The sequence below is a fragment of the Antennarius striatus genome, chromosome 13, assembly GCF_040054535.1.
Source record: "Antennarius striatus isolate MH-2024 chromosome 13, ASM4005453v1, whole genome shotgun sequence".
Lineage (NCBI taxonomy): Eukaryota > Metazoa > Chordata > Actinopteri > Lophiiformes > Antennariidae > Antennarius > Antennarius striatus.
Genome location: NC_090788.1, coordinates 18,651,223 through 18,669,952, shown reverse-complemented (window position 1 = coordinate 18,669,952; position 18,730 = coordinate 18,651,223). Strand labels below are relative to the sequence as shown.

Below are 18,730 nucleotides of genomic sequence, written 5' to 3'. Positions count from 1 at the left end.
CGTCCAGCAGGCATGGAATATTAATTCACAACCTGAAAGGGGTTTCTGACCGTCTGATAAAGACCCCATTGTCAGTTTGCATTGGTGTGGGTTAATTTGGGTCCTTCGGAAAATATACAGCTGACAATATTACTTGTAATCATTCAATCCACTGTTAATACATAAAATAATGACAAGTCGAGCTTCGAAAGAGAAAGAATGTTTAAAGTGCATTCAACCTACAGAATATTGCAATTAATTTCTACAAAAATAACAAAGACTCCGAGACAAATAACATTTTTAATAAATTAAGTTCAGAAAGACAAACTGTCTTAACGCAGCAGTTAAAGATGCATACAGTGTTTTCTTCTATCATATACATACTGTACAGTAGTCATGGCTTGGTAGAATCAGTGAACTGAGATTGTGTGCCAACACTGCTGCCAAGCATTAGATGGTTTTAAGATGAGCTGACAGACACCGGCTTAAGAGAACTGAACATTCACACCTCATCCACGTTGGTGCATTCAAATAAATAGCAGCTGAAATCAACATTGAAAATAGTTGGTCAAAATGTGTACTTAAAAAAGCATGAATGTGAATGTAGACATTTGTGTTAACGATTCCAAGCAGTTGTGCCATTTCCACACAAAAAAGATCAGAAAACTATGCATATAAATAATAATGTGCTTCTGAAGATAGTGGGTGGAAAGGTCAGGAAGAATGCCGTCTCTAAATAACCTACTCTAGATACAAGTTTCTCTATGAATCAACACTAAAAAAAAAATCCCTTTGTTTTCAGTTGTCAGTACAGTACGCCTCTGATTGTTTCTGACTCTATTGTCCAGAGAATGACGTGCAGTCTGGTTTCAGCAGGAAAGGAGCACACCTCCAGTCTCAGGTGTTGGGACCATCAAATTGCAAACACATTTTTTTCCCTACACACTTACTGACACACAATCAAATAGGTCACCTCAGTTCTGAGAGGTAGGTTGCAAGATGAGATGCTGGAAACATTTTAGGCTTCAACACCCTAACAATCCATCGTAATCAGGTGGTTGTTGAAAGTTGTTTTAGGGAGTCTGCCAATCCTTGAAAGATTTGATCAAGCTTCTAGAACAGGTCTCTGGATGGATGTTGCAATTCCAGGTCGGGTTTAAATTGTTATCCCACATTAACACCTAAACCCACTTGCAGCTTGTCTCCTCTGTGGTTTACAAAGGCACCCATGATCAGCGTGGCAGGCAGCGGTGCTAGGCGCTTCTCTAACACCCCTCCTATTATACACCGACTGTTTATCATACCTGGATGGACACACAAGGAAAGTGTCACATACTGAATGTTTTCTTAATAGCTTTCACTGAGCTTAGTAGAAGAAAAAGGTTTACCTTTAAAGACCATGTTTGCCTCTGGAAGTTCCATCTGGTAACCAAATGAGGTTGTTGTTTCCTGTGTCCTGGTACTGGCTTCAAACTCAACCCCAACTTGGATCTAATGAGGACAAACACACAACAATGTGTGAGTTCAACATACACATTATTGGAAAATATTGAAATCCCTTCAATTGAGAGCAAGAGAAAGAGAGGGAAGAAGGTCAAGAACAGGCGTCATTCCTGCACAACTGGCATACGAACTCAAGAGACCAGAAAAATGATGAAGCTTTGCAACAATGAGCACAATATTTTAGCAGGGTGAACGTTTTGACAAAATAAACAATACAGTAAAAGCTACAAATGAATCAAAATGGAAAATGAGTGAGAGATGGCGTTGAATGAAAACAAAGGAGACTTGTTCTAGGAGACAAGTTTCCTTTATTTTCATTCAACCAGAAACGGAGGAAAATTCAGGGATCAAACAACATAAAATAAATTGTGTTCACACAACCTAACCGCTGTACCTGTTTGTTGGCTCTGTGATAGTAGCTGGCATGGGCTCCTCCTTTCCCAGCGTTCAGTGTCGCCACCCAGTTTGGTCCTGAGAAAAGATAAAGAAAATAGCAAAACAGGTCAGGAAAGAAAGTAACTCCTTAAATAAGATATTCATTCAAAAAATCTCACTTGAGTACTGTCCAGCCAACGTAAGAATCCCTCCTTCCTCTGCTCTGCCTCGATGGTAGACCAGTTCCCCTCCTAATACAAGGCCAGAAGTCACACTCTGCAAAAAGTGTGCCACAAGAATGACTGAAAAAGAAAAACAAACACAGAAACGTGACATATTATATCACTTAAAAAAACAAAAAAGGTATTGTTACATGTTGCACCAATCAGACAAATGTCAGCGTAAAAAGAACATGACTCATTCAGTCCCTTTTTTAAGTAGATAGTGACAGTAAGATAAACATGTATACATTAATGTTTATCAGGAACAACTGCTCTTACTCCACCTGACATGTCTCACCTGACTCTCTGAGGACGTCTGGATTGGCTACTGTCACAGCAGCAGTGAAGTCTTTCCCTCTGTATTCAGTTTCAAACTGCCATGTTACAAACTGGGACTGTTGTGTCTAAAATGAATAAACAATTCAGCGATGAGCAATTAGTTTGCATGTCTTGCAAGGGATAAATGAGTGGACAGAGGACCTCACCTGGAACACTGTTCTGGCTCGTACTCGCTCAGTGAGGTGCAGCAGAGCGTGAGCATTCAGACTACCTGAAGAATCCATCTCTCCGATCAATGCTGGGGCATCCTGAGATGGGAAGCATGATAAAGATACAACCTGTCAAAATAAAGCTTAACAATGAAGTATTGGCTAAGATTTTTTGAATGTGATGACTTGTGCTTGACTTTGTCCTTGCTGTAATCATCAGACTGTAGATGCTCCACATGGAATCGATAGTATGAAGGACTGACAGCGCTGAGGTGGACAGCATGACTGACCTAGAAGTAAATTCATGATAAAGATAGGGCAACACTACATTTTAAGATGGGTGATATGAATGTCTTTGTTATCTTTACCTGCAATACATTGGGAGTAATGTAATTAATGTAAATGAATAAGAGTGGAAGGCTTACTTTAAAAAAGCTGCTCAGAGTTTTATTGAGGATCATCTTGACTCCCTCAATCTGTTGAGGAAATACATCTGGGGACAAACAGGGAAAAGCTGTCAGCTAAAAATCATCGATTTGCATTTACAATGTAAACAATCTGATAACTGATTCCAGAAATGCCAGTTACATCTGTCAAATTAGGGGATTGTGTAGGAATATTGTTTTCCTGGAGAAAAATAATCATTGGGTTATTAAAAAACACAGTTTTACATAAACTATAAAATACAAAACAAACAATACAAAAAACAAGTATTTTGTATTTTGTAAAGTATGCCAGTATACACACTGGCATGCTTTCATTTGACATGCACTGTTTATTACTAACCTTGTCATTGAACTCAAAATGGCAGTTTTGACACAAATCTTGTTTTACTTTAAGAAATAAGAAAAACTTTGTGCAATCATCTTCCCTGACAAATTTATTCATGCTTTGTGGATTTTTGCATAGGTTTTTTTGTTGCAATTTAATAAGCCTTTATCAGTTCTCTCCTGTACATAAAAGAGATTTTGATTTCATTTAGACTTTGTGGCTAAATGAAGATAAAGATGTAAAATATTTATTCCACACACACCTTTGCAGCTCCTGTGAAGAGAGTGAAAACTGCCTGGATTGGGAAGGCGGCCATCTCTCCTCTCCCAACGTGGTGGACGGTCCCAGTGAGCAGGATGTGCATCCCATCGACAAGGAGACGGGTCCGTGGAAAAAGGCCAGTTTGGATGGCCTGGACCAGATGACAAAGCTAGAACACTGCCCATGTGGGTGCAACGCTTTCTGCAAGGTGAAAGCATACAAAACTACATCCATCACGATGTTGTGACATTTTTATTTATCTGACCAGCTGTCTTTAAAGAATAGATGCAGAGCTTAAAACAATCCCTGAAATCTACAGAAGTAGTTGTTCCTTGGACAAATGGAGCAAAGACAAAATTCTGACTCTAAATACAATAAAGCAAAATTAAATAAACATTGCAAAAGTTGATAACACCAAAGATTAAAAGTAAATTAATATTTATACATTTTTAAATTGTCTTGCATGTCACTTAAATTGGTTTACAATGATTTGAGCAGCTTAATTGCATGAACGTATGAATGTACCCATCGTGCAAAATTGTCTCTTGGTATCATGTGCAGGTGCATGAATTCCGTTAGCTAACATGACCTTAGCGTCAGCAAAATAGATACTGTATTTACGCTGGTTCTTTAACTACCTGTTTCCGTTGTGGTTAAGAAGCCTTAAAATGACAGGTGAAACTGTAAATCGCACATCACAAAAAATGACAAGCGTATCGTTTAGAGATAAATACTCAAACGGGATCAAGTGATGCTGCACATAGCTCCCTCCTCCAAGTGAAACGTGCCACTCCGTCAACGTTCCCCTGAAACTACCATGGTATATACCGTAAAAGAAATACAGTAATTTACGTTTTTATATTTAACTGTATAAAGTCAGTGATTATGACACCAACAGATAAATATTTTAAAATACCTAAATTTCATTTAAATACACTGTTTTTTGTTGGTTTGTGGTTCTAGGTGTACCTAGGTATAAAAACTCCAAATGTCCTGAGGAATTGTTTCTTGTCGGACAATCTAATCTGTAACACTTTCGTCTGTGCTGGGCTGTGGCACCGACAAGCAAGGTAAGGTCAACGGCTTCGTGCCGGATTGCAGACAGGTATTCAGTCAAATACTTTTTAATTATAATATGCAGCTGTTACTTACTAGAACGTAAACTCACTCCGACCATTTGAAGCTATGAAGAAGACGGACGGCGGCGTCTGCGGCTCCCACGGGTGTCTGTTCCCATCGCTCGGGGAGCTGTAGCGTTCTGATCAGATTACCTGGCCACTCTTTCAGGTGTTTTTGTGCGTGCTGTCGTGCTTCTAGTTGGTCCAAACATGTCTCCATTACGGTCAATATTGCTTGTGGGAGAAGGAAACTTCTCTTTCTCCGCCTGTCTGAGTCAATCATACCGTGGGACAGACACCAGCATCACGGCCACTTCCCTGCAGCCGGAGAAGGAGGCACTGCGGCATGAAGGCGCGTCCGACAACATTCACGTCATCCAGGACTCAGGTGCGCGTCCTCCAGTTTATATTCATACATGGTTACATTTTGTGGAGCTGCACTTCTATACATTTTTATGTTTATCCAGGTGGACAGGTGATTTTCCAGGTGGATTGCAGAAAGTTGGTCGAGTGTGTGTCTCTGCGGGACCGTGTGTTTGACCGTGTCTTGTTCAATTTTCCTCACTGTGGAAGAAAGAGTGGAGTTAAAAAGAACAGAGAACTCCTCAAAAGCTTCTTCTTCAGGTATATTATCTACATCATATGAAGGAGGTGAATCCATTAATTGCATTTTCTGCTATCATTTTAAACCTGTTAAAATGTAGAAATTTTCTGTACGGAGAGAGGAACATGTAACATTTAAAAAAAATATTTCATTGAATCCTAAAAACTAAAATCGGTTTCACATGTAATTTAGGTTCTCAGTCTGACAAAAAGAAATGTTTCATCCACCTGTGTTTGGCGGAGTGTGTGCACCATGCTTCAAACTAAACATATTCTGTCAAAAACCCATAAAGAGAAACAAAGCAAACATTTTTGGAGAGCTATAATACGTCCTGTTGTAGATTCTATTTGAACATGACTGCAAAAAAACTATTTTTAACGGAATTGTCACCCATAAATCAAAGTTTGCACTTTCCACAGATTGTTCCCAGCCAAACTGTTGAAGATAAAATTATTTTTTTAACAGGTTTTTATGTACTATAGTAGACTGAGTTTGAACGTTATTGCCAAAAAAATTTTAATGTGAGATATGGCCATTAAAGAACACTATTATTTTGGTACGTTGTATTTATGTGAACCCATTTTCTCACAAACCAGTACATCAGAGCACAATTGGATCCAAACATTGTGTGGCTTGGATATGGATGCATGTATATTTCAGAGTAAAAATTAATGGACAATTTTGCTAACAGCAACAAAAAGATATGATCCCTATTTCTAATTGTGCACAACCTTATATAACGATATTCTACTTTTTATGACTATTTTACTTAACTTTTTATTTTCTTGGCTTCCAGCTGTGTTCAGGTGTTGGCCGAGGGCGGGGAGGTTCATGTTGCCTTGTGCAACGGACAGGGTGGGACGCCAGTGGATCACCCCCAGCGAGAGCGGCACAACAGCTGGCAGGTGGTTGCCATGGCAGCAGAGGCACACCTAATCCTTACTGACGTCCATCCTTTTAAAAATGAGAAATACCGGAGCTACAAGTGCACTGGATACAGGTAAGGAGTAAAGGTAAGTTTTAGAGTATGGATAAAAGCAGGCCCTTGTCTCCCTCTGCTTGTGACGTTGATGCATGTTTGGACGCTGACAATGTCTAATGATGGTGTTGCTGTTGTACAGGAGCCAAGATAAGGGCTTCCACTTGGAAAATGCTTTGGTCCACGTGTTCACTCGCAGCCCCCCCTACACCTCTGATCAGATGCTTACGATAGAGGAGGTTGTTGAAGGGGAGAGCGTGCAGTACACCGTCCCAGCTGAGTTGAGTGATTTCGTGTACAGGTACTGTAACGCTGACGCTTTCCTGCTTTTTTGAATGAACGGCAAACAATGCAAATATAACCACATTTCAAATGTCTCTTTTTTTCTTCTCAAACAGAGGATTTCTCTGCCCAGGCTCAGTCCACCCTGTTAGGTTGGCACAAGATTTTATTCTCGAAGGACTGTCGGACAAGTACTCAGTTTCCACGGTGATGGAGAGTATTCCATTTCTAATCACAGCAAAAGAGCTGCAGCTGAGGTCCCAGGACATTGACCGCACACTTTGTTACTGGATTCGCGCGAATCGGAAAGACCTAAACTCTGACACTTCTTTACATAAAGTGAAAGATTCCCGTACATTTTTGGACAGTCAGGAATGCACAGATGCACCAGCTGCTCAACAGGCCACTTGTTTAACCTCAGATAAAGTGGACAGAGTGTGGAACAAAGGACTGGAACGGTCTGATTGCTCTCTTGGTATGGATACTGAAGTGGAAAATTGTCTTTATGTTCTGCGTCCATCATTGCTCCCTCAGATGGAAGAACTTCTAACTAAAAAAGACGTGACTACCAGTGTAAGATGTCACACAGATACTGAGGGCAAATGTGAAGATGTTGAAATTGAGACACGTGAGAATGTTGGAACTAGTGGAGATTGTAAGGCTGCTTTCAGCTTATTATTTGGCATCAGTGGAGTAGTGTTCAGGAATGTGTTGATCAACCTATGGGCTATGCCATGCTTTCATGAGCTTCTCCTCAGAGGTGTTTTCCTTTCAGAAAGTAAGCCAATCATATTGATTGGGCAAAGGCTGGAAACACTGCTTGCACCTTACAAAGTCTCTGTGGTGACAGAGGAGGGAGGTCTGCGTCTGATGGCACAGCCAGTCGGTTTGGTTGGAAGAGTTCTCACGAGCAACGAAAAGCACGATGCAGGCCAGATTAGCATCATGGTGTCCCTGAATTTAGACCTCCTGGCTGTGCTCCTGTTTTCACTTCCTGACTGGAGGTTGCTTTGGTCACATGACTCACGCTTATTAAAGCGTTTTGCACTCCACCCGTCACCGGGGACACCTTTCCAACCACTCTCCCTGTTCCCAGAACGCTTCATCTTTGACATCAGCTTCTGGACGGGGCCGACGTGGGAGGAAAGGAAGTTCCACGCGATGGTCCGTGAGGCCAGTCATGGGATTGTGGAGAAAGTTAAACTCGTGGACTCATTCTCACATCCTGAACTGAGCCAGACCAGCTACTGCTACAGACTCACCTACCACTCACACACACATGCTGTGTCACACACACAAGCACTGCAATTTCATCAACACCTTGAATCCTTACTTGCCTCACGGTTGCAGGTCACCATCAGGTAGCCACACCGATCTTCATGAGAATGATTTATCAAATTTTGTTTCAGAAGCATATTTGTCTAGCATATAGCTACTTATACACAAAACTGCAGATGAAAATTATTACAGTAGTTGAGCCATTGCTTATTGTATGCCTAAAATGTGACAGGACCTGTATTGGTTGTTTTAATTATGATACAATAAACTTGTTAACTGTGGTCCATTGAGCTTCATTGTAATACTGTACATGAAAAAGTTGGCTGGGGTATGTGCAGTAAAAAGTAAGCACTTCACAATACATTAGCCCTGAAAACAATCACTTCTGACATGAAGGGTGTAATTTTAGCGGCAGCACAGTTCTAAAGTAGGAGGCACTGCTGCCTCAGTTTGTGACGTACTGGTGAGTTCACCTGTCCAAAGGTAGCTCTCACCCAGTGTCAGCTGGAAAAGGCTGCCTGCTGCTCTGCAAAGGGTAAGCAGTTGTGGAACAGTTTTAGTCCTTATGTAAAAAAAAAAAAGTATATATATATACACACACACACACAGAGAAAAAGCAGTCAGTACGTGCAAGTAAAACTATATAGAAATCGTCTACCATAGAAGACATGGTACAAGAGAAAATTCTTAATGCTTTTACACACAAAAAAACGATTTGCTGGACTTTTGCACTGATACTTTTTTTTAAAGAATTGATCAATAATTTTATGTGACTTTTCAAGTCATGTGTTAACAGGTAATCTGTGGTGTTTACTTTTCCATATTTTTAATAAGATATTTTATTATTGCTGTTACTATGACAACTAAAAAAGCAGCAGTCGCTCCTCAGTTTGTTTTGATTTGTGAGAGAGAGGTGGGGGGAGGGGGCTGTCAATAATCGGACAGTAGCGGAAACACCCGAAGTCCCACTCGGGAGCTGCTTCGGAAACATGGCGGCCAAGGCGCTTCGGCAGCGAACCAGACGAGGCAGCAGACAAGATACAAACAACGTGGGCATCCCTCCCGAAGCTCGAACACCGAAGGAGGAGAAAGGAGGTGATGACAGCAAGACCACAGAGATTCGGCAAGAGTAAGTCCGACCAGGAGGAGAGGCGATCGGCTGGCGAGTGCTCCTGGGTTCCCGTTCCGGTTCTGACAGTCTGAAAGGGGACGTTAGCGAGCTAGCTGCTCTGATTAATCAAGCAAGTTTCGATCATAACAACACGAAAACTGACCGATAATGTCCACAAAGGAACTTTCAGATACATATCTCTGCAGCAGTGTGAAGTATAGTGGCTCTCGTATTTTTTTCCTGTCCACTTAATCAGTAGTTGCATCCTTAATTTACTGGAGCGATGTAGCTCACTAGGTTACCTGGTCAGCTTCATTCATTCTCCGTCTCGGCACCATGTGCATGGCACCTGACAACTAGCAACGAGCACAGGAGGGTGAATTGTAAGTTAATGACTGCTGTTGTTGATGAGTTGGTGAAGTCCATTCAAAGAATTATTCCACTCTTTATAAGATGACGTGTCATAACGTGAGGATCAGTGCCAAAGCTGCGGCTGAGACGCTAATCTAAGTAATCTGATGATGGGCGTGAACCTGGGGAAACCAACAGGAGAGAATGTCATCGCTGCTACGACAAATACTAACGACATGCTTGTTTTTTCCACACGACTATTAATATTCTCCAGGTGCTGTTAGACAGCTGTAAGAAGCTGACAGTACACACACCACTAGAAACTACAAACACACAAAGATACTGATGTGAGATCCAGAGCTGCACAACGCAAACTATCTGTATCTAGTGCATATTTTTAGGGCTAAATGCATTTAATTCTTTCTAAAGTCATCAATCATCATCATCAACTCACAAGAGACAAAACAAAGTTAAAAAGAGGACTACTACTAATAATAATAATAGTTTCTATTACACATGCTGGTGCTACAAGTGCTAGGAATAAAACTGATGGTCAACAATTGGTAAAAAAGAGTAAGGGTGCAAGGTTACGAAATAGTCACTAAACTGGGAAATTGAGATCACATTTAGATTAAAAATGCTAATTTGAAAAAGTGACCACAAACTGCCCAATCCAGAATCGGAAGAATAATGGATGAGTATTCATTTTAAAACTGCTATGATACCATTCATTACATGATGAGACCATTAGGTTGACTGGTTTAGATGGTTAACATGAAGATTGAAGTCGCTATGAATGAAGCAGACATGATGGGATGTTTACGTTTGTATTTTATGTCAGAACCCAACCTGTTCATTCTGAAATCGAATAATCTGTACATGACTGTAAGATATTAGCTATTGTGCATTTTTGTGATTTATTTATTTTTAAATTAGGTCAGTAAGTCGAGGTGGGCAGGTTTGGGCTCCTGAAGGTTCAACTGCCTTTAAATGCCTGCTGTCTGCTCGATTCTGTGCTGCCTTGCTCAGCAACATCTCCGACTGTGATGAGACCTTCAACTACTGGGAGCCTGTGAGTAGCACTCAGTACGGTCAGATACGGGTCGTCAACATGCTGTCATTCAAGAATTTGTTAATGCATGTGTGTTAAATTAGTCTAATCTTTCCAGCATGTTACTGCTGCTCTCTTTATTTACTCAGATTCTAGTTCTTTTGTTGACTGTTTTGACAGATGCACTACCTGCTGTACGGGACGGGGATGCAAACATGGGAGTATTCTCCTCTGTATGCCATCAGATCGTATGCTTACCTGTGGCTCCACGCCCTTCCAGCTTGTTTACATGCCCATGTTTTACAGACAAACAAGGTAACATAGCTGCTGTTGTTTTTGTTTGAATTATAGATGATTATATATATAGTTAAAATATATTTAAAATTGTGTTGGTTTTCTTTGAATTATAGGTGATTTCCACCATAGCATAGTCACCACTCTTTTATGTAATTTTCAAATTCTGAAGATCTGTTTTTCAGTAGAAATTTCGATAAAGCATTTAAAAAATTTTCATTCATATGAAATTTAATTTGAATTTAAACGTGCACACCATTTATATTGGAATGTTTGCAGAAGATGTAGCCTTGTGTTTGTGAATATGTTGTAGGTATTGGTCTTCTACTTTGTGCGATGCGTCTTAGCATTCTCCTGCTGTGTCTGTGAACTCTATTTCTACAAGTGAGTTTGCAAGTTTTTTGGTTTTCCTGTATTCATTTCTCTATAAATATGCATATATGTGATGTTTAAGTTAACCGTGTGGATTGTGTATGACACAGGGCAGTTTGTAAGAAGTTTGGTTTGCATGTGGGCCGTCTGATGCTGGCATTCCTTGTCTTGAGCACGGGAATGTTCTGCTCATCTGCAGGTTGGTTAGATTTATTAATTTGGCTGAGCCTCTGTTGTCATTTCCTACTTATTCTGTCAGTGCTTTGATTATTCTGAAATAACTTATTGATTGCACATTTAGAACCTTAATCAGTGCTATAGAAGAGAATTACCCTTTGGACAATGTGCAGGACGCAATTTAGAAGGAACATTTCACTTTTGTCTGCATATTTAGTTTATTCTCAAACTCCCAGTAAGGTCCAATAAATAAAATATTGGACCTTGGTTCGTTCTCCCCAGCCTTCCTGCCCTCGACTTTCTGCATGTACACAACGCTGGTTGCCATGACGGGGTGGTTTCAGGACTCAACACCGTTAGCCATTTTTGGCGTCGCTGCTGGTGTCTTCGTCGGATGGCCGTTCTCTGCTCTGATTGGGTAGGGTTGTAAGCTCAAATACAAATGGTTTGTCATATGTATCACAACCAAAATTCAGAATGCATTACTGTACTGTACTTTTCAAACCTATTTGGCTCATTCCATTTCTAGGGTTCCGATTGCGTTCGACCTGCTGGTGTTGAAGAGGCATTGGAAAAGCTTCATCACCTGGTCAGCTATTGCCCTGCTTCTGCTGCTGGTGAGAATATTAAATTAAAATAACATATTACAGGACAAAGGTGCATGTTGTTTAGTCGAAGCGTTTGTAAATTTATTCTTTGAAATAGTTTGTATTATAATTTAATTTTTTTTATCATTACCGTCATTCTAAAAATGATATACATGGTACATTTTGGGTACATTTAATTCTGATTCTTTATGACATATATGATGTTATGTTGTGAAAGTTCCATGTAAATTTATGAGTAATGCATGCATTCACTCTGCCTTTGTATCTTTTATGTCTTCCTAAGGTACCCCTTGTGGCAGTGGACTCATACTTTTATGGCAAACTTGTCATCGCTCCGCTCAACATTCTTCTTTACAATGTCTTCACACCACATGGACCTGACCTTTATGGTAAAATAAAAGAAAAAACATCATTTTATGTCATGTTGTCAAAATGTTAGTCATAAGACATCATGGGCATGTACACTCTGTTTACACTGTGAACTAATTTTAACTTAAAACTGACTTAAATAAGTGCTGATGTTAAAGTTCTTGTCTCCTTTTTGATTGGTTTGAAGTTTCATCGGGTAGAGGTGGATAAACTAGAAATTCACTATTTCTAGTTTAGTGAATCACTCCTGCAGTGAATTTGTTTTATATATGTGATGTGCATAACATGGATTCCTAAAATATTGATTATTACTTTTTTAAAAGTAATAATCTCAGGTCACGCGAACAAAACCCTTGGCTCGTTTAGAACGAACAGCTTATTGGAGTGTCAGGAATAAAATCCCAGAGTAGATAGTTCCATCAATTATTTCAAGACAGTCTTAAGATATTTAGCCATATAACACTAGAAGTGAGTAGGGATGTTTGGGGTATTTATCAAGACAAATCGAACTAAATGAGTGACATTTTATTTTGCACTACTTTTGTTGGCCTATAGAGGGCGAGCTATTATTGAAACATTGAAAGTGTTAGGCATGGTTCACTGCCAAGCAATGGAAGTGGGAAAATATAATAAAATTATGGCTTTTTTAAAAATAAAAACAAACACACTTTCTGGAGTCCCAGCCATAACTGTAGGTCAATAATTTTGGGAAAAAGTCCAAACAGATAGGAGAGACAGAGTCTAAGTAAGAACATTTTCCAAAAATGTCACCACAGCCCCTTTGACCTGGCAACATGAGTATCAAAAGTGTTCCGATAGGTTGTAATACTCCCCATTTTTCAGAGATTGGCCTAAAACTCTGACAACAGGACTTATAAGGTCATTGAACTCAGATCTCCACCATCGCTCAGTGTTGTGACAAATTCTTTGTCCTTCTCCTCTGTAGATTTTACCTTTTTTAAGTAACTCAGACAATAACTGTTCAATGTGTTTCTGTAGCTGCAATATTTTTGCATGTTGTTTAATTTTCAGGTACAGAGCCATGGCATTTCTACTTTGTCAATGGGATCCTGAATTTCAACCTGGTGTTTGCTCTGGCGCTTTTTTCTCTGCCCCTCACTGCTCTCATGGAGACACTGCTACACAGATTCAATGGTGAGGACTTTGTGGATTTTATGCATCAGGACTAAGAAAGTCATTGTGCACTCTCTGGTGGGTGGGAAGGGTGTTAGAACAACTCTAGTCTGTTTGACAAGAAGTGCTGTCATGATGACCCAACCAAATATTTTCAACTAACTGTCGTGGCTGCACCATTTTTTTAATGTTGGTGTTGTCAGCTCAAGCTTTGTGTCGTGTACAGAGGCCATTACTCTACGAATGATATCATAATGTGGCAAAAAAACAAAATATAAAGCTTATCTGGCATGTGTAAAGAGTTCATTTGCATGATGAAAATGATTTTAAAAGCAACTCCTCTTGTGATTTCATGTGTAAAAACATTTTTTGCAGTACAGAACCTGGGCCGTCCGTACTGGCTGACTCTGTCTCCAATGTATCTGTGGATGTTGGTTTTCTTCACCAGACCTCATAAAGAAGAACGTTTTCTCTTTCCCATCTATCCTCTCATTTGCCTCAGCGGAGCAGTGGCTCTCTCCTCTCTGCAGGTGTGTTCAGGGCTGTCGTTGTTAAACAGTTTGTGTTAGTTTCACATTAATAGTCATGGATGTTCATTCATGGGGAGTATTTATGCTTTAATTTAATTTCCCACAGAAATGCTACCACTTCCTGTTCCAGAGGTACCGCCTGGAGCACTACACCGTCTCCTCCAACTGGTTGGCTCTTGGTGCAGTCGTGGTCTTCACAGTGCTGTCGCTGTCTCGCTCAGTTGCCCTCTTCAGAGGTGCATCCAGCCTCAGAAACTGTTCATTAGTTGTTCTTTAACACTTCCCCCTTCAGATACCAGAAAGATTCACTATCTTAATCAGTCTTTAATGATAAAGGAATATGCTCATCAAGTAGAGCAGCTTAACTTATCCTTCATTTTCTGACCCATGCCTGGGATCTGTATAAACATATTATTGTCGACTGTGGGTACGAAAGTAAAATACTTTTTCTGGGGTTTTTTTGCAGAGTATTATTTGGAAAGCCACTCCATATTTCTTTTATGATAAACTATGGTATATTTGGTTTTTTGTCATAAGCATTGCAAAAGTTGGTTTTCCTAATGTGGGCCATTCCTGATCAGATGAAGCTTCTGTTCCTCCTGTTGATTTTTACTCTTCCTACTTAATCCCCTTTCATTCAGCATAGTTTTATTCCGTATTTTTTCCTGACCCATCTCATCTCTTTGGTTTCTCTATGCCCCCATTCTCAAAGTACAAATGTCAGATAATAGTAACATTTCAAGATGAATGAAGTTGGACTTTTTTTCTTTGAATTCAGGCTACCATGCCCCTCTGGACCTGTACCCGGAGTTCCATCGTATTGCCAAGGATCCGACTCTTCACTCTGTTCCTGAAGGCAGACCTGTTAGTGTGTGTGTGGGCAAAGAGTGGTACCGCTTCCCTAGCAGCTTCCTCCTGCCACACAAGTCAGTATGAAGGATTCCTACAGGAGTTGTCAACGTCTAACCAGTGTGGGAAATGTGAATTCATGTGAAGTCACTCAATGATAGTTTCTCCTTCTAATCTCCAGCTGGCATCTACACTTTATTCAGTCCGACTTTAAAGGGCAGCTGCCTCAGCCATACACCTCTGGTCCTCTGGCTACACAGATCATCCCAGCTCATATGAATGACCAGAATCTGGAGGAACCAACCAGATACGTGAGTGACTCAGACACACGTTTGTTGACCCACAACTGCTGTTTGTGACATTTTAAATGGGAAACTTCTGCTCTGGGCAGGTGGATTTACGTCAGTGCCACTATTTAGTAGACTTGGACACAGACGAGGAAACACCGCTGGAGCCACATTATGCAGCCAACAAAGAGGAGTGGAAGGTCATCGCCTATAAGCCTTTCCTTCAGGCATCAAGGTATTTTATGACGCCAAATAAATGTCGTTCCAACAGTTTATCTTTGTAGGTTCTGTTAGAATCTCCCTCTCGTCTCAGAGACAATTTCTACGTGCTAAAAATGAATAAACTTACCTCAGAGTTCAAGCAAATGGTTTATTGTAGAGTGGTCAGACTTGAATACAGAATACGAGATCTCTGGTTCGAGCTACGGTCACACTCAGTCGCAATCACGAAGTGGAAACTCCAAACAATAGATCAAGCTGCTTTTATAGTTGTCGCCAAATGGAATAGTATATTTTCTCCCAGAACTACCCATCTAACTCCGTATTTGGTGTTTCCTAAAGTAACTAACAGTATAATTGGCTAAGTAGATACATCACACGATCCTTGTAAAGACAAAAGGTAGATAGTTGTAAAAGATAAAAGGTTGTTACTTCCCCCCGGAATTCAAGACTCACCACTGGGAAGCTGGAGAATGCATCTGCATCTTGTTGTTTGCTGCTAGAACAATGCATACAGCGCCAAGCAGGACTATAAAACAATTTATATGGAATACAGTCTACCAATCTTGAATGTTATTTTATTACATGAGCACACATAACCATTCAGATCATGGTTATCCAAAGCTGTTTAAGTCAATCCACTGGGCTTTTAAGGCAGTTTCTTGAATGCGTTTTGCTTCTCATCCGAGAGGCTTCTTCAGTTCTGAACTTCAGGAGCTTCTTGAATGAGAGGTGAAACGTCTGTAAGAAACTTTCTTAAAGTCCAGTGGATTGATTTTAACAGCTTTGGCTAACAGTTGATAGTTTTGCACTGCAAACATAATCCATATCTTCAATTAGAAAAAAGAGCGCAGAGGCCCAAAAGGAATACATTATAGGCCAAGATTGTTTTAGGTAATGATTTAAAGTAATTCACTATGACTGTGTTAGAGTAGTGGAAGCTCCTTTTAAAGAACTGGGTAGTGTGTAATTTATGTATCTGGGCTGTGGGTAGTGGAGACAGTCAGCAGCGAGCCTCTGCCAGGGATTTTTTTTTTCCTGTTATTATGCTCCAGTTGCAGGAGAGCGAAGTGATGTCACTGCAGTGCACATTTTCTTGGAAGACTTAACACCATCAACTGTAAATTGAAGCAAATTATCTTGTCAAATGAAAGCATGTTTTAAGATTGATGAATGCTAAAATTTATCGTTTTTCAGTTAATCTTTTCGCAGGAGACATAACATCTTTATATGTTGAACATTTGGAAGAAATTACGGGGGAAAAGTTGAGATGAAATGAAGTGGTGCAGCCCTCTTAATCAAGCATGTTGTTTCACAGGTCTTCTCGTGTCTTCAGAGCATTCTACATCCCGTTCATATCGGACCATCACACAACGTACACGCGGTACGTCATCTTGAAACCGCGACGGCAAAAGCAGCTTCGTAAGAGAACGCACGGCTGACCTTTAGAGCTCGACCCGGCTCTTAAGTACAAATCCTAACAGCAGAAATCAGTCACTTCCCCTCAAAACAGCTGGTATAAGTGTGTGTGTGTGTGTGTTTGTGCATGTGTGATTGGTGGACATACGTGCACACATACGTATGACTGTCGTATTTGTCTCATGAAACATTCGAAGATATCCGACCCTTTAAAGACATTATCTGCTTTTGGGCTTGTGTGTGTGTGTGGTTTGTGTGTATGGCAAGAGGGAATTCTGTGTGCGCAGGTGTGGTTGGCAGGTATCAGCTGGACCTGTATGTCAGCATTTTATCTGTTTGTCTATGCGTAATTAATGTTTTACAGTGGATGAACACTTCAAGATTTCACATGTATTTGACCCAAGAAAGGCCATTACAAACAAGAGTTTTCTTTTAATATTTTACTTTAAAATGTGTCCTGAATGGAATATTTTCATTAATTAATCTATGAAATCTTGTGGCGTCTGCTTGTCTGCACTTAAACAGATCTTGTATGCTGTTGTGAGTGAGTGGTGGAGATGAATGAAAGCGAAGTTGCTTTATTAATTTAACTTGGGAGTGTTAATAAAAACATGATCAACTGTGGACTCACCTCCTGTTTTCTTTGAGACATTGAAAATCACAGCGACTCACCCGGAGAGATTAATTCCAATCTCGTTTTATTTGAACATTTCCTCATGTAACAAACGTAGAAACCACTCTCACTTACAGGTGAGGTGTAAGGCATCAGACGTTATAAATAAATAATGCTTTAGCATTCTCTTCAGTATCATGCTATTGCTGTGGTCGGGCTGCAGGCGTTTTGGCTGGCCACCTCTCCACTCGCTAGCATTTTGTTTTTTTCACTGTCTTTTTCATTTGCAAACAGAAAAAGCTATTAAGGAAACAGTCAAGTCACGTAACAAGACATATCAAAACATTTGCAGTAAGAAAAGCCTTCAGCATCTCAACCAATACTGGTTTACTGTGTTGTAAACATTTGAGGTGGTCTGTTTATAGGAGATAATATCAGGTGTCAGGCATGACAAACAAATGGTCCAACACACCTCAGTCGTGATTCTATAAAGCAAAGGCTGCATGACAAGGACATGCATCTGGGCTGCTCCTCACACTTTTAGTGTCAGGGTCACTCATGAACTCAGTCACATATTTTACATACTGCATGCTTTTACCTGACAAAAGTAAACTTGTGATGATTCGCTTGAGTTATAAGTCATTCCTGGGCCTCTTCCTCCCATAGATGCCCCTTAAGGTCTCTAGTTGTTACTTGTGTGTGCACAGTGGTTGTGGCAATTTACCTGAACAGATTGTATATGTTGAAGTGGACAGTTTGGATTGTGTTGAGATCCTGAGAGGATAATCATGTAGAGGGATCTTTCCACTGATTACGAGGCTCATGTTTTTCAAAAATAAATAAAATAAATGAAGAAGCTCACTGCAACAGAGCCAGATATATTTAAAATACTGACACATAACTCTCTCCTTTCAAAATCTGGTGCCTACATTACCTATAATGCAACTTTCAATTCAATTCAAAATATTTCATTTGTACCCAAGGGGCAATTGACTCAATGTTAAAGCGAGATTTGTTTTACTAGTTGTGGCTGATGTAGCAGTGAACATCTACCCTCAAGCACAGATGAAGGGCGAGCTGAACCTGTCATTTTCAGACTTATGCTAGTTTAGCCTCAGCTTTTGGTGATTCAAATGACGTTGAGTCAAAGTTTTGATTTTGTGCACCTCCCTCTGGAGCCAAAAGCTTTACAGACTGCATGTTTTTTCTCCAAATATACAGTATGTCCCTCTTTAAGACCAGCAGACAGGCATGGAAGGGTAAAACTGTTTCCTCTCAGGTCAACTTGATTTCCTGAAGCTGTGCAGCGTCTAACCGTGCACATTGTTTTTTAATTCATCCATTTGAGATTCCTGCACATTATAAAGGTCACTAGATTTTGATTTTCAGGGCTCAAATCACTGAAATGATGCAATAAAAACAGCAGCATCAGTTTCAAGAAGGTTATGCTTAAGGCTATCATCTTGAACGCTGCTGACTAAAATCGC

The 18,730-nt window shown here is 40.2% G+C and overlaps 3 protein-coding genes across 4 annotated transcripts; 2 read left to right on the top strand and 1 right to left on the bottom strand.

Moving 5' to 3' along the window:
• Nucleotides 1-225: 225 nt before the first annotated feature.
• On the bottom strand, nt 226-4,912 carry si:dkey-71l1.1 (uncharacterized protein LOC569883 homolog). 2 transcript variants are annotated; one of them, XM_068330916.1, is made up of 10 exons: nt 4,751-4,912; nt 3,600-3,799; nt 2,992-3,059; nt 2,764-2,856; nt 2,564-2,665; nt 2,377-2,482; nt 2,037-2,159; nt 1,877-1,953; nt 1,368-1,470; nt 226-1,283 (listed from the first exon to the last, which is right to left on the bottom strand). In XM_068330916.1, exons 2-10 carry the CDS (start codon nt 3,781-3,783, stop codon nt 1,144-1,146), a joined length of 996 nt encoding a protein of 331 aa, XP_068187017.1. In that variant the 5' UTR covers nt 3,784-3,799; nt 4,751-4,912; the 3' UTR covers nt 226-1,143. The 2 variants fall into 2 exon arrangements, with proteins under 2 accessions (XP_068187017.1, XP_068187016.1); XM_068330915.1 differs by lacking the exon at nt 4,751-4,912 and adding an exon at nt 4,237-4,361.
• On the top strand, nt 4,638-8,140 carry fdxacb1 (ferredoxin-fold anticodon binding domain containing 1). Its single transcript, XM_068330914.1, has 6 exons — nt 4,638-4,668; nt 4,886-5,104; nt 5,184-5,340; nt 6,117-6,320; nt 6,442-6,600; nt 6,698-8,140. Exons 2-6 carry the CDS (start codon nt 4,927-4,929, stop codon nt 7,944-7,946), a joined length of 1,947 nt encoding a protein of 648 aa, XP_068187015.1. The 5' UTR covers nt 4,638-4,668; nt 4,886-4,926; the 3' UTR covers nt 7,947-8,140.
• A 704-nt stretch (nt 8,141-8,844) lies between these two features.
• alg9 (ALG9 alpha-1,2-mannosyltransferase) lies at nt 8,845-17,244 on the top strand. The gene is made up of 15 exons (XM_068331368.1): nt 8,845-8,988; nt 10,258-10,393; nt 10,553-10,687; nt 10,980-11,050; nt 11,149-11,237; nt 11,498-11,633; nt 11,745-11,832; nt 12,107-12,212; nt 13,225-13,347; nt 13,702-13,856; nt 13,963-14,092; nt 14,635-14,782; nt 14,887-15,016; nt 15,097-15,227; nt 16,530-17,244. The coding sequence occupies exons 1-15, from the start codon at nt 8,849-8,851 to the stop codon at nt 16,651-16,653; spliced, it is 1,842 nt and encodes a 613-aa protein (XP_068187469.1). The 5' UTR covers nt 8,845-8,848; the 3' UTR covers nt 16,654-17,244.
• Nucleotides 17,245-18,730: the final 1,486 nt, after the last annotated feature.